Source organism: Marmota marmota, unplaced genomic scaffold, assembly GCF_001458135.2.
Source record: "Marmota marmota marmota unplaced genomic scaffold, marMar, whole genome shotgun sequence".
In the NCBI taxonomy this organism is placed as follows: domain Eukaryota; kingdom Metazoa; phylum Chordata; class Mammalia; order Rodentia; family Sciuridae; genus Marmota; species Marmota marmota.
Window position 1 is genome coordinate 12,015,369 of NW_026000068.1, and position 14,565 is coordinate 12,029,933.

At 48.9% G+C, this 14,565-nt stretch overlaps 1 protein-coding gene across 1 annotated transcript in view; it reads right to left on the bottom strand.

Moving 5' to 3' along the window:
* Ankh (ANKH inorganic pyrophosphate transport regulator) overlaps positions 1–14,565 on the bottom strand; it is a 134,650-nt gene that overhangs the window by 25,397 nt on the left and 94,688 nt on the right. Inside the window, exons 5-8 of the mRNA XM_015490463.2 lie at positions 11,098–11,268; positions 9,263–9,397; positions 7,170–7,262; positions 3,499–3,594 (exon numbers count right to left, since the gene is read on the bottom strand). Coding sequence (XP_015345949.1) covers positions 3,499–3,594; positions 7,170–7,262; positions 9,263–9,397; positions 11,098–11,268 — 495 coding nt within the window. The remainder of the gene's footprint in view (positions 1–3,498; positions 3,595–7,169; positions 7,263–9,262; positions 9,398–11,097; positions 11,269–14,565) is intronic.

Here is a 14,565-nt window from a genome sequence, read left to right on the forward strand (position 1 = left end):
AGATGAATTTTGTTCTGGGTAGTGTAAATTTCTCTTCAAAATGCAGGTAGTGATGAGCTTGGTGGTGCATACCTGCAATCCTAGCGAATAAGGAGGCTGAGGCAGGAGGATTGCAAGTTTGAGGTTAGCCTCAGCAACTTAGCAAGACCCTGTCTCAAAATATATAAAGGGCTAGGGATGTGACTCAGTGATTAAGTACCCCCTGGGTTCAATCCCCAGTACCAAAATAAAACAAAACAAACCTCCAAGTGCAGTTAGTATCATTGCATCATTGAGTGTCTGTAGGGCCCATGGGGTCAGCCTTCTCTAAGACTCAGGGATAAGAGTTAACTTCCCCAAAGAGCTAAACACAGGAAATCATACTACTGTTGGGTGGTGCTCAGGAAGCTGTAGAGTCATAAGGAAGCTCACACTTTATACATAAAATCATCTACTGGAATACACAGGGAGCACACTGCTGTTGAGTTGTTTCAATGACCTCTGCTACATTAATTTCCACACATTAAGATGTTTTAAAAGTCAAACAATAAAAATAGACTCAAGAGTAAAGGGCCTCTTAAGAACTTTAAAAATAGAATAAACTGAGCATAATGAAAAAACCGTGGCTCAGGAAGGCAGCTGGTGTGTGTGGGGGGGTGTCTTCCTGATCCTCACCCCAGCGAAGAGCTAGCTGATTGCCCACTTACTGTGCCCCTCTGTCAGGCAGGACAGCAGACCCTACGGACCACATCCCAGGCCTTAAGAACAGCTATGGCAAGTGGAAGAAAAGGCTCGTGCACCTCAGAGAGGCAGCTTCATGTGGAATTCAGAAAAACACGGCTTTACATTTTTCTATGTGTTTTTTTGATGGCAATTTCTCTAGCCAAGACATTGGATTGACTGATTTAGTCATGATAAGGATGATGAATGTGAGAATTTTATAAGCTAACCCAAATACCATGGTTTCTAATGTTAAAGAAGCCACCATTTCTTCAAGCATGATGTCAAGCACTCTGGTCTGGAAGCCCAAGGACCAATATTTGTTCTTATTCTTTGGAAACAGCACAGTTCACAGGACAGGGCCCCAAAGGGCTGAGTCCTGGCCTGTTCTGCTGGGTACTTGGACAAGCTGCTTGTTCTGTCTGAGTCATTTCCTCTTCTGAAAATTATAGGTTTTGACTAGTTCATCTCCAAGTTCTGTTCCAAAAAAGAATTCTGAGTCTTTTATTTCTCAGGTGAGTATTTACTGAGATACTTCTAGTTATAGATGTTTTTTTTCAATCTGGGAGTAGAATAATTAAATACATAAAACCTCTACCTGAGAGACGTAAGCCTTTTTCCAGATCCCAAGTCATTATCACTTCCAAATAAACTTGCTACAGAATTTTTTTTTTTCTTTTTTCTTTCTTTCTTTTTCTTTTTTGATACAGAATCTGGCAATGTTGCCCAGGCCGGCCTTGAATTTGCGATCCTCTCACCTCAGCCTCCTGAGTAGCTGGGATTACAGGTGTGTACCATGGCAGCCAGCACTATGGTTTTGTACACGTACAAATTATTGCCCAGGAACCACAAGAGAGGACTGTCCTTACACCCAATGCAGTCAAGTTCCCCGTCACACGCCCTTCCAGCTGTGGGAAGATGTTTATATGGGGGAAGAAGGCGGAGGTAGACCTCCGGTGGCAAGTCCGGCACAGCCCAGAGCTGCTGGCTTTCTGTGTGAATGACGTCCAAGTCACAGAGCCCGGTGCGGACTCAATTCAACTTTCGACTCCCAGTCATTTAACAAAGTCTCCAAAAGCTGAGGTCTTTTCCTAGAATAGAAACTTCTCTGTTTTTTCCTAAAATATTCTTTTAAACAGTTTCAAAGTTGTTCAGTGTTTTGCTAATATTTTAGGGAACTATGGAAAAACTTGCACACTACAGAAGGAAGGAATGCCAACGGAGAGGCAGGTCGCCTGGGGTCACCAGCGCCACCCCAGCAGGCCACGCTATCAGAGCTCCTCCCACTGAGGCAGCGTGGGGAGAGGTTTCCGACGTGCCCGCTTCACAGGGGTCAGAAGGGTGTGAGGGGCACTGTTAGTGGGGATGAGCAGTTGAGGGCATGAGGCTATCTCTCAGAGAGGTCAGAGGCCTTCTGTGACGGGCCACTGTCTGGAGTTATCCCTGTCACAACCTACTCAGGTGTGGGAGCGATGCATCCGATATTAAGTTGTAGCCGGCAAAACAATGTCTGTTCAAGGTTTCAAACGTGTGGTGACTTGGTTTTAAAGGCCCACTAACAGGTCTTATCAAGTTAAATGGTCCTTAGGGTCACGGAGGGCACTCACTGTGCTCCTGTTCTCAGCATAACCCAGTGCCTTAAATAACCTTTGGTCCTTATTGGTTGCTTTTTGGACTACTGCACATACCCAGGCACCTCTATAACATACTTACATATAAAGGGAAATAGTCTATAGGACTTCATGGGAAATGTATAGCCACAACAACGAACAACAAAAACTGAACTGAATTCAAAAGACCCCTATTTTTTGGGAGGTGGGTGGGTACTGGGGATTGAACCCAGGGGCACCTAACTACTGAGCCATATTCCCAGCCCTTTTTTGGTATTTTATTTAGAGACAGAGTCTCACTGAATTGCTTAGGGCTTCACTTTTGCTGAGGCTGACTTTGAACTTGCGACCCTCCTGCCTTAGCTTCCTGAGTCTCTGAGATCATAGGTGTGCACCACCACACCTGGCCCCAATTTTGTTTTATCCTCATTTCATCTCTATCTTTCCAACTCCAATGGCACAGTTTACCCGGTAAGGCTGCTTATACATGTTTCTTTGCTACTGTTGATAGACATTACGGACCACCTGAAATTACACACCAAGTCCTTTGGGTTATAAAACACATACATATTTTTTTCCATTTTTTGGACTTTATCTCACACATTTGAATTTCCCATGGGATGGTGATAAGCGAAGGGTGTGTGTTGTTTATTTAAGAACGTGCACCTGGACACCCACAGATGTACAGTCGGCTGTCACCCACAGTTGTTCACAGTTCTATCTTCAGCAGACAGGGCTTGGGATCCAGTAGGGGCTCAATAAAGAGGGGCAAATTATGGCTACATCAGCATAATGTAATAGGAAAGGAACTTTTACTACAGAAATAGAAAAAAAATGCCAATTAAATTAGGGAAAGGCACAGGAAATGGTTATAAAGCTGGTTCTGGATGTTTAAAAACTGGGCTGGAAATTGTTTAGCAAGACGAGAGCATTATTCAAATTAAAGGCAAAGTCTGACTTTCCTGATCAGTTAAGAGCCCTGAGAAATGCCGGAACTCGATGGCCTCCACTGAATAACCATCATTCACATTTAGGGAAGAAAACATTTTGAAGAGGGTGTTGATTGAGTTAGCATGGCATCACATTATGGAACACACGATTTCTTCCTTTAAAATGGCAATTTCCCTCTTTACAAAACACAGAGAGAGGGTGTGGGGGAGAAGGGGGTACGCACACCGTCTTCCCTTACCGTCAGAGACAAGGCCATGCAGACGAACGTGAACTTCTTGATGTGGGCGGCAGTGACCGTGTTGCTTGTGCTCACCAGTTTATTGCTGGGGTTATTCTGGGGAAAGAGAATGGCATTGGTGACTGGGCCCAGGGTTATCCTTGGCTGACCCCCCCCCCCAACCCCCCAGGGATCTCAAAGAGCATCCTGTTCTCCTTGATGATCCTGAAGTGCCAATTTCAAGTGACAGCGTGGAAGATGGCTGTCACATTGGGTCTCCCAGACAGCTGTCATGTTCCCGCAACACTGACCAGAGCGAATGCTGGACTGATTCAGTCCTTTTCCCGTAGAGCTGGGATGCTCACCTCACCCTGTCCAGAGTGGCTCTGAGCTGTCCCTCGCAGCCCAGCGATGCCTTTCTAAATGCCACAGCCCTGCTCAGTGATTCTGGGCTCCTCTCCTTCCTACCAAATGGACTGAGATTCCCTTGGGCACTCAAGGCCCTGCTCAGCACGACCCAGGCTCACTTTCCCACTGTTTCTCCTCCTGCATCCCAAATGGGGCTCCCTGCTCTGCCCCGCACACCAGCGCTGTTCTTCTTCTACCTCCTGATTCTCAAACCGCCTCTCCTCAAGGGCATCATCTTCACAGCCCATCTCCCCAAAGCCTTTCTGACTTTTGGCCTCCTGGCCATCCTTTGGGCCTTGCCTTCTGAACTGCTGACCATGGGGCTCTCTTAGGGTGGACCCTGTGCTGGAACGAGTTCAGTCCCCGTGAGGCAGTGTGCCTCCGAGGTACTTAGCACCATCTTCTTTGAGTGAAGAAGGTCTCAAAGAGCATTTGCTGCACTGAATGTCCAGCCAGAACTGCAGTGGCTCAGATGTCCTCTCATGGCGTCCCACTGCCAAGCATGATCCTCACCCCATCAAACCAGAACCTGGCCCCGTGGCCAGGAAAATCAACAGAGAGAAAGATCCCCTGCCTCATTATGCATCCAATTAGTCCCAGAGCTGACAAACAAAAACAATCTCCAACACCTGGCTCCACGGCCTGCCTAATGAGACACACGCACAGGAGCCTCGTGGAAAATGCCTTTGATTTCTGTCACTGCGGAAGCTAAGGTAATCTCCCTTCCCCTTGTGGATGCACCAGCACAGACCTCTCAGTGAGTGTACACTTTAAAATTCTACTCTCTAAAGCACGTCTGCTTTTCTGAATAACAGACTGCACACATCCCACCATGCTGGTGATCTCTCATCCACCCCAGGGTCTGTAAGAGGGATGCCCTGGTGGTGGAGTGAGAGGGGGTCACACTGAGGGAACCAGGCGACCTCACGGCACACGCTCCGCCTGTGCTGATGGCAATATGCGAGGGCTCCTGCAGGGGCACTTTTATTGGTGAAAGAGCAAATATTTTGTTTGCAAAATAGCAAATATTTCTGCGAATGTGGCTGAAATGAACTCATATGCATCATTAAATTAGCATGGTTATTTCATTTGGTTGGCCTGATGTGCTCAGGAGCATACTCTTTCATGGATGATAATTAAACATTAGAGAAAATTTAAATTTCCTAATCTGACCTCACAAATCCCTTATTCTTGACTTTAACAGTCAAGGCAATAAATTTGGGAAGTCCACCCAGAGGGTCCAAGATGTTGGCACTCCAATAGTGGCTTGGTGTCCTCACTGGAATGCATGGAAACAGTGGGCGAGATTTTAAAGGGGTTCTGAGTAACTCAAGTTTCCGGCCAGAGGTGCACTCATTAAAGGAATATTTTTACAGTTTCTAACCCCTGTGATTAAGAACAAAGCAATGTTTTCCTTGGATGCTCTTACTAAGCCATACAGTGTGATATTGTTCAGCTTTATTATTTCAAGATGGCCCCAAACCAGTTTCAGATGGGACTTTCCTTGGCAGGAGGCTCTGCCATTTCAGCACCTGCCCATGTCATCAAATTGCAGTACATAATCTTATTCTCCAGAGCAAGAACTGAAAATGGCAAGAAGACTTACATCCATTTTGTTTTTTCTCTATATACCCGTTCCTTGAAATGAAAAAATTTCCATCCGTAGACTGGATCCAACCCACTCAACACAGTGTCCCCCCTGTCTGCAAGTGACTCAGGCCTCCTCCAACCCAGCCTCCGTGGGGGGCAGTAATCAAGAGCATTTCTCAGCAGCAGCTGTGCACCTGGATGCTGCATGTGACTGTCTGCAGCAGGTTGTGGGTGCTCTAACAGACTGCTGAGGAGGTTCCACACCAGGAGAGTCCTGCGCGGAGGGCCCAGCTAGCTCCTGCTGGGTTGCCTGGTGGGATCCCCACCGCGTGGAGGCGAGTTAGTGTTTGTGGGTAAGCGTGGGTACACAGGGACAGAGAGAAGGTGACTGTAACACAGAAGGCCGCAGGGAGCTGCGCAACATGGAGGGACGTAAGGGCAGGAGGTGAGAGAAGAGGGGCTCGTGTGTGTGTATTCACATAAGCATGTACTAACACGGACTAAATTCTGCCTGCGGACTGTAGGCGCAGAGGAGGAGGTGGATGGATAGTGAGTGGTCCATCTCCACCTCATCCCCTGAGATGCTCTGTAAGGTGGGGGTAGAGTGTGGCATCTCCCCTAGGCCCCCACTCTACCTGTCTTGGTCCCTCTAAGAAGCTCATGTACCATTTCAGGGGGGCATTTTAGAGGCTGGCCTTGCTTGTGTGGCTTCCCAGGGCTCTTGTGCCCACAGGAATCGGGGTGAAGGTGGTATAGGGCAGGAAGGAGAGGCTCCAGTGTTAGCCAGACTCAGAGCCCCAAACGCCTAGGGCTGGCCTGCAGCAGACCGGGGTCAAGGGCTTTCCTCACTTCACAGAGCTGTTCTTGGGCTAAGATAAGAAGGTATTAGCAATGGCTCTGAGCTAGGACTATGGAAATTAAAGACAAAACAAGGGCTATCCATGGCCGGTACAAGTGGCAGGCGACTTGGCTTCTTTTCACTTTTCCTTTTAAAACATTGCATGTTATTTTCAGTATGTTTGGCTGGCCATTTGGAAAGGCCTAGAGATCTAAATAATGTAGATGTCAGGAAACAGATATTTACTGAATGACAAGCAGGAGGGTTCTGACAACAGGTCAGAAGGGTTAGGTGCTTCCTGTGGGGGGGGGGGGCAGCAGCTGGGGAAGGACAGGGCTGCTACCCCAGAGGTTTTCAGCAGGAGTAAGTGTGTTGCATCAGAACCAAACTGGACACAAGTCTTGCTGTCCAGGCAGTGTGAGTCACATGCACCCCAGCCACAGAGAGACAGCCATCTGCCTATGAGCTTAGAGTCCCAGCCTCGTGTCTGCTCCTTAGCCACCTAGTATGAGGTCAGCAAGGTACTAATTTAAAGAAACAAACCACAGAAACAAAATATAACATGTTAACTTTTTTTGAGAGTTTGTTTTCCCTTTTGCAAACAAATAATTTCTCAATAGGAATAACCTGAAAGTGGCCATAGGAATATCAATTTGAAAGAGCATCAATGTAAGCATAATGTGCCCTGCTATTTTCACAGGGAAATACCCCACAGTTACCTTCAGTCCCCAACACTGAGTGAACCCTACAAAGGAACGTGGGGTTGAGAAAAAGCAGTGCTCTTCCTCTGGGATCCCTGTCTATCAAACGGTTATGTTAAAAGCCTGCTTCTGACACCATGCCCCACAGGCCTCACCTTGTCAAAAGCAGGATAGACAGCACGGATCTCCGTCAACCAACCATATGGCATGTGACCCACAGGGTATGTCGCTGTCAAAATTGCCACTGCCTACAGGAGGAAAAAGGGGCAGCATTAGCGTGGGTGTCCACCAAAGCTCTCTAGTAGCTGCAGCGCCATGTGACAGGGCCAAGAGCAGATCCCTCCACACTGGGTGACCAGCATCCGCCAGCCACAGGACAGCCCCGAAAGGAGCAGAGGTGACTCCAGGAGGAAGTGACCCTACACAAATCCAGTGAGAAATAGGCTTGGAGCACTAGCTTGAGAAGCCACGATTTCAGCCAGGGTTCCTCCCCTTGGGCCCAAACAAATTCTCTCTAGCCTAGGCCAATTCTTGAGACTCAATGTGAAATTGGGAGCCCTCGCCGCACTCTGGAGAGTCTGCTCAGCACCCACCTCCCCACCCCCATTCTGTCCTTCGGGGGACTGACACCACGGATGCAGCTTTGAGCTACTTTCCATCTCAGCTCATTCCAGGCTACTCGGCCAGCACGGACCAGTTTAAAATTTTAATTTAGTAAAATTTAATAAATGTTCATATAGGAAGAGCAATCGAAGTAATTCCATAAAAAAATGAAAGTTTCTTTTCTTATGTGATTGAAAAGAAGAAAAACCAGAACATGGCACCTAAAGCGCCATCTGGCAGAGCTCTCACTCACTGGGAGGAAGAAGCCTGTGCTTTCCTAACGGACAGAGCAGCAGTGCCCTGCGTGCCAGGAGCTGCGGTGAGGGGTGGCGTGGCCTGGCGAGGCGTGGGGAACAGCACAGCGCCGTGAAGAGGCGCGCCTTCACCCCGGCTCACCAGCTGTGTGACATGAGCCCTCCAGGGACTCCCTCTCTGTTCCTCCAGCAGAACAGTGAGAACATTAACACCCATCTCACAGGGTTGGCGGAGTAGTGAAGTGCACAAAGATGCCTGCCACCTAAGTGGACACCATGCCACTGCCGGCAATTTTCAACTGGCTCTCATACAGAATTTGCTATTTATTTTTGTTTATTTGTTTTAAGGAGACAATGGGGTTCCCGCACACAGGTCATGGGGGTCTCATACTTTTTACTGGAAAACTTGAAGCATTCAAGTAAAAAAGCTCCTGTGACAGAAGCCACCCAAGAGGACATCCACGACTCGGAAAACAAAGTCCAGGAGCAAACCGAGGGGAGGGAAAGCGTTCTGCTTTTGATTTACGGGCTTCTCCCTGCCGGCCAATGTGAGCAGCTTCCAAGACATGGAAACTGGCAGGGTGCTCCAGGCTGGAGCCCTGCTGGCAGGGCAGGCCAGGGCTCCGGGCTCCTGCAAAAGCCACTCACATAAACAGGAGGCCCTAATGAGTGGCCACCAGCCTTCCTCGAGGATCAGCAGTGCCAGAGATGGAATTAATTCTCCAGAAGGCCGCGGAGGAGGAAGCAAATGAAGTCATTCTATTTGTTCATACCCAGCTTGAAAGAGGGAAAAAATGAGTCAACTCTTTCTTTGGAGAAGCTGCCAGTTTCCAGATAAACTTCTTGAGTTGTGAGTGAGTAAATAGAGGAGATCCTCATTTGAGGAAGGCAGACTGCCAGGGAGCACCTGATAGGTGGGTGCTGTGTGCTGCAGGGGGTGACGTGCAGGTGAGGGTAGGCAGGGTCAAAGTGGAGGTACTGTCCCTTCGGCTACCACCTGACAGATGCCATCATTCCCGCAACTACAGGGAAGAGGCCACAGGCCGCCACCATGGAGGAACGGAAAGGCCACTGTGTGGGGGGCGGAAGACCTATTTCTAACACCAGCCCAGCTGCTGGCTACTCCTGTCCCTTCACCTTTCCTTTCTGGGCCTCCTTTCTGGGAAATGAGGATGAAGCAGATGTTTTCTTCCATAATTATAAGAATTTAAAATGACATGTCCATAAGTCACAAGAATGAGCTCCTCATGGCCTTCCCGTATGGCTTCCATAATTAAATACTGTAGAACCTTTAGAGCTCTTGAGAGGAACTGGAAATAAGTTTTAATTCTCGTTTCCCCAAAACAAGGCGCTGGCAACTCCCAGCCCCCTGCCCCCAGCCACGTGCCTACCTCTGTAGCTGCAGAACTGCCACCAAGGTCCCGGGAAACAAAGAGATTGACGATGGGCCTACTGATTCTCTGTGTGGCCAGAATCAGAGCCAAAGGCCACCAGAAGCTCAGCATCTTTCTTATTGTTGCATCTCCCTGCGTTAAGAAATGGAATTAAAGTCTGTTAAACTCTAGAAGTAGAACAGGAAAAACAACTTAGAATGGAAGCTTTTTCTTCTTATGCCAATCATGAGTCAATTCACTATACTTAACAGTAATATAAGGAAATGCCTCTCTGGATAAGCCAGGTTGAATTAAAATAAAACACATAGTTATTAGAAATTAATTCAGACAGTTGGCAAGCCAAGGTGAGATCAACACAGGCACCAAAGCTTGACGGTTCCCAGCCACGATCTTCCATCCAGGGAATCCCTAGCCAAGGTGTAACCCAGGCCCACGGCCTGAGAAACAGGTTTGAAATTAGTCTTTGTTTGTATCACCACACTGACTGGCTAGAAGACATGTCAGGAGGAGGCTACTCTTAGAAATAGAAAATTATTATAATCTATTTATATCAATATGCCTAATTTTTTCTGCACTCTGAGAATTGACTACAGGGTTCTTACTCTCAAAGCTTTCACAGAAGGCACATAAACTACTCAGAAGTATAAGCAAAGTAAAAGAAAGAAAAGGGATTTGCTGAGACCTCTGCAGCCAAGGTGTGTGCTGTTGGCAAAGCCTTGCTTTCATCGTGCAATTTTGGTTTTGATTCTTTGAAAGGGTAAGAGTTACATCACACAACCATCTCAGCCACTTTGATTTATTTCCCTTTGCTGGTGGCTGGATGTTAAGAGATGGATTGTTACTGTAAAGACCAATTTGATGTGGTTGGCCCAGTGGTGGAAATAAGTAGGGAGGATTCCACTGATGGTCTGACCTCAGGTAGAGGTAAGTGGTCAACATGATTATTGTTTTGACATGACAAAAGTGATGTGTGGTCAAGGGGGGGCAGGTGGTGGAGTGTGGTGATATATTCAGGGCTACACATGAGCATTCTTATCTGCCTTACAGCTAAATGGAAACAAACCCGATGATGCCTACCACCTGTGGGTGGAACTCTTAGCATTAAATAAATCAGCTGCTGTTCTGTTGGGATGAACAGAATGGCCACTGGGAGAGGATCTGTATCTTACTCTTGCTTGTTTCTTATTTCACTTCCAAGGCAAATCAGACTCCTTCAAGGAGGCTCCCTAGACCAATCCCAGGCCCCTTCCCTGGTTTTGGAAGCTCTCACATTCTCATTAAAGTTCATGTGCTGTCTCGGGCTCACGCCCAATGCCTGCTTCTGTGTTGGTGTTCCCTGCCATGTGGGCTACAAAGCTGCTCGAAGGTAGAGACTGTATCTCAACGTTTCTGTCACCCCAAGGTACCAAAGACTCTGTTTGGTCTCTAGGAAGTAGGTTCATGAATAAGAGACTGGCACTGGCTACAGAAATCATGGACACAGTCCAGATGCCTACTATGCAACTAGAAATCATAAAACGCGGACTCAGAGCTGCCAGGGATCCTAAAACTTTCTTGACTGCAGAATAACTCACCATAGAGAGTAAAAGGAGGCACAAGTGTGGTACCCATCCATGGCCTGACACCGTGTGCTATGTCTCGGTCTCCTCCCGGGGCCATGGGGAGGCTGGACAGTGACCTCTGCGATCCCTTCCACCCCTAGAGTTCATTCACCATCTTTCCCTTGAGGACACCCGGCACCAGGCCTTTGGGAACAACATCATGAGGAGGAGCTCGTGGCCCCGAGTGCACAGGTGTGAAATGCAAACTTCCACTCTGCTGCAGAGACCTACCCCCAGCTCTGGTCCGCTTCGGTCAGGGATGATGTCGTGGATGTTCTTGTAGTAGCCCAGGCACAGGGTGGTGCAGCGCACAAGCGCGCCCATGTACAGGGAGAGGATGGGGATGAGCAGGGGCTCCCGGCATTCCAGGTGGCTGTGAAGCAAAATGGCTACGAAAACGACCTGCGAGAGAGGAGGAGGGGCGGTCAGTGGGAGGAGAGGGAGGCCGGCGGCAAGGTGCAGGCCCACCCTCCCCAGTGAGGACCTTGATTTTGATGGAGAGGGCAGAAACGTGAACTGTGGCTCCACATGGCTCTCCCATGAAGGTATTGGGGTTCACTGGAGGAACTCACCCTGGTTTTGTTACATGCACTCCCAGGAATTACTATAAAACCACCTAAATTAAAACTTAAAGTACTAACTTACTTCTATAAGTGGAAGAGGCTGAAATTACCAGAGCCGCAAGAGCTTAAAATCATAATAAAGCACCAATCTCTATTGATGGTACAGTACGTCTCCAAAGCAAATCTGATTACTTATTAACTTCCCCATCCTACAGAAATCAGAGAATCAGTCCAGCCTCTGCCCAGAGACCACCTGGGACCCATGCTCAGAAGGTTTTGGAAGCATACTGAGTGAAAAAGTAGGTAATTGGGCAGGAGGCTTATTCCTGACCAACAACTCCAATGGCCAAGTATCCATGGGTTGTGAAATTATCTGCAGCCAGGCCAGGATCTGTGATTATCAGGACCTTGATTCCCTCTGCCGCAGGGAGCTCAGAGCAGCAACAATGGAGAGAGCTCCTCTGAACGAAATCAAAGTCTTAGATGCCAGGGTGGTTTGCTCTCAGCACAGACCGACATGTGTGCCCAGGCTGTCATTCTGAAGCATAGTGAGGCTGACCTTGTCACTGAGTCCTCAGGGTAGCCCAGAGTACAGAGGTGCCATGTGAACATAACCAGGCTGCCTGGAGCACAGGCCATGTGAGTGGACACACATCCAGGCAGCCCTCACACTGTGCCAGGGACACACTGACACTGATGGAAACAGGATGCCCACGACTCTCCCCGTGATTGCTGCTTCCAAGTGGACCACTGCAGTGTGTTAACTGAAGGACGCCTTGCTGGGATGCACGTGTGGAGCAGGAGACTGGAGCTTTGGGGTGTGCACACAAGGCCCGAGGATTTATCTGACTGAAATCCCCTAAGGTGCCCTCACACGCAGACTCAGGGTGAGTATATCCACAGCAAGCTTCACATTCTGCAAAACCCACAGCCTAAACCACGATGGGAATGTTTAGCGGCTGAAAACTGTGAAAAACGAATTTGTGAAGATCAACACCTCCTCTGCCCAGTCCAGGAAACTCCTGGGCTGTCAGGAGGCTCTGCAAGACAGAAGCCCGCAGAGCAAGCGGGGCCAAGGAGAAGGACCTGGATGACAGGCAAAGGGAAGACACGGCCAAGGAGGAAGTGTGGCGAGGACCCGACAGCGTCCCCAAGTGCAGAGGGGACCAGGTGCATGACTAAGCCAAGTAGAGCTCCCAAGGCCAAGGTGAAGATGTTGCCAGCCTCCCCCGGATTTCTAATAGATGGATGCCATGTGGCCAGCATTTGCCACAGAACTGACATCTTCATGGCAGAATGTATAATTTATCACTTCAAAATATCATGTGCACCCTTTGCATTTCAACCTGGAATTACAATTCTGAACCTGAGAGAGCCATCAAAAACATGTCAGATTATTTTCTGAGGGAACCAACGGTTTCAGTGGAGAGCATTTTCCCAGTGAGAGCTGGCATCCTCTGGCCCAGGGCCAGGTGCTGGGATTCAGTGATAATAGACGGCCCCAGAATCTGTTCTGGGGCCGACAGTCTAAGGGAGGAGGCAGACACGCTCATCATACAATGATCCAGTGAGTGTCCCCTGGCAGCCCGAGTGAGGCAGATGAGGTGGAGAAGGACAGAGTGTGGGGCAGCAGGGGAGGAGGGCATCTCTGCTGGGAGCTGTCAGGCCAGGAGCTAGCAGGGCTCAGGGTGGGAGGGACATGGGGCAACGAGGCAGAGTACTCTCCTGGGTAGAAGGAGCAGACCCGCAAAGACCCCGGGGAGATGGCTCATCCATGGCCAGGCCCTGCATGGAGGAGCTGTGATGGGTTGACTGCAGAACAGAGAGCAAGTGGGGAGAGGAGAGGGCGGGGCTGCAGAGGCCACGGGCCTGTCAATCTTCAGACCCCCTGTAGGCCAAGATCAGGGTTGGGATTTTTATCAAGAACACCAGGAGGCCAGAGCTCCAGAGGCACAATCAGACAGCATGCAGTACTCACAAGACTACCAGGAGGCTGTTTTTTAAGCAGGTGGTGAGACAGTCAGCATTTCACTGGGAAAAGACCACTATGGCCCTGGGGGGAAGAGTGGAGGGAGCTGGACAGAGATGAGTGGGGAAGCTTCTCAGCACTCAGCTGGCAAGAGTGACCCCTCAGACCAGGCAGAGCAGCAGAGATCGCACTCTAAGAAAGCTCTAGGGTTCACATCTCAGTCCTGGTGTTAAGGGGACACTTTTCAAGAGTGGCTCCTGGGTTTGTGACCAGATGGTAATGCCACAGATTCACTCAACCAAACACTTCATACAGAAGATCTTTAATTCAGACTGAAGACATCATTGAAGGAACTGAGTAGAAATGCCACAGAAGCTTTTGGATAGCCTTGTTTAGGGCTCTGAGGAGAGGGAGAGGATGCAGATATTTAATAGGGGGGCATACGCATATGATAAATATTATTGACCTAGGGCATAGTATCAGTCTGTTTTTGTCTTTCTAACAAAATACCTGAGGCAGGCTAACTTCATAAGTATAAAGTATAAAGAGGTTTACTTAGCTCACAGTTCTGGAGGCTGAAAGTCCAGACAGCATGGTGTGGGCTCCAGCAAGGACACAAGCCTTCTTGGCTGTGTCATATCATGGCTGGTGGCAACCAAGGGAACATGGGTATAGGGAAACGATCTCAGCTTGAAAGCAGGAAACCAGGCACTGGATCCCCACAGTCCCTTCTGAGGGCATTCCCCCAGTGACCTAAGCCCACTAAGCCTACTGCCACACTGCGGGCCAGGTTTCCAACACAGGACCTCTGGGGACACATCACACCTGCACCACAGAGGGCTTGAATTAGGTTCAGTTTTCTCTGTGAAGCAGGATGGAGGTCATGGCTGGAAGTGAGCAGCAGGTGGAGACCCTCTGAGACAGGTCCTAGGACACAGCTGGGGGTGGGGGGAGGTTTGGCACTTGTGATGGGGTCCTCCGTGCACTGGGCAAGTTTCTGAAGAAGCATGTGCTTCCTGGGGCAGGTGAAGGAGGGTCCACAACATGGGTTCCATTCAGGGCTGGGGTTTTGTCAGAAGATAAAAAGAGACAAAAGAGTAGCAAAGAGACTTTAAAATAATGCCGGGAGCGTCTGATCTGATCATCAGGGGTCTTGCTGACCTCAGG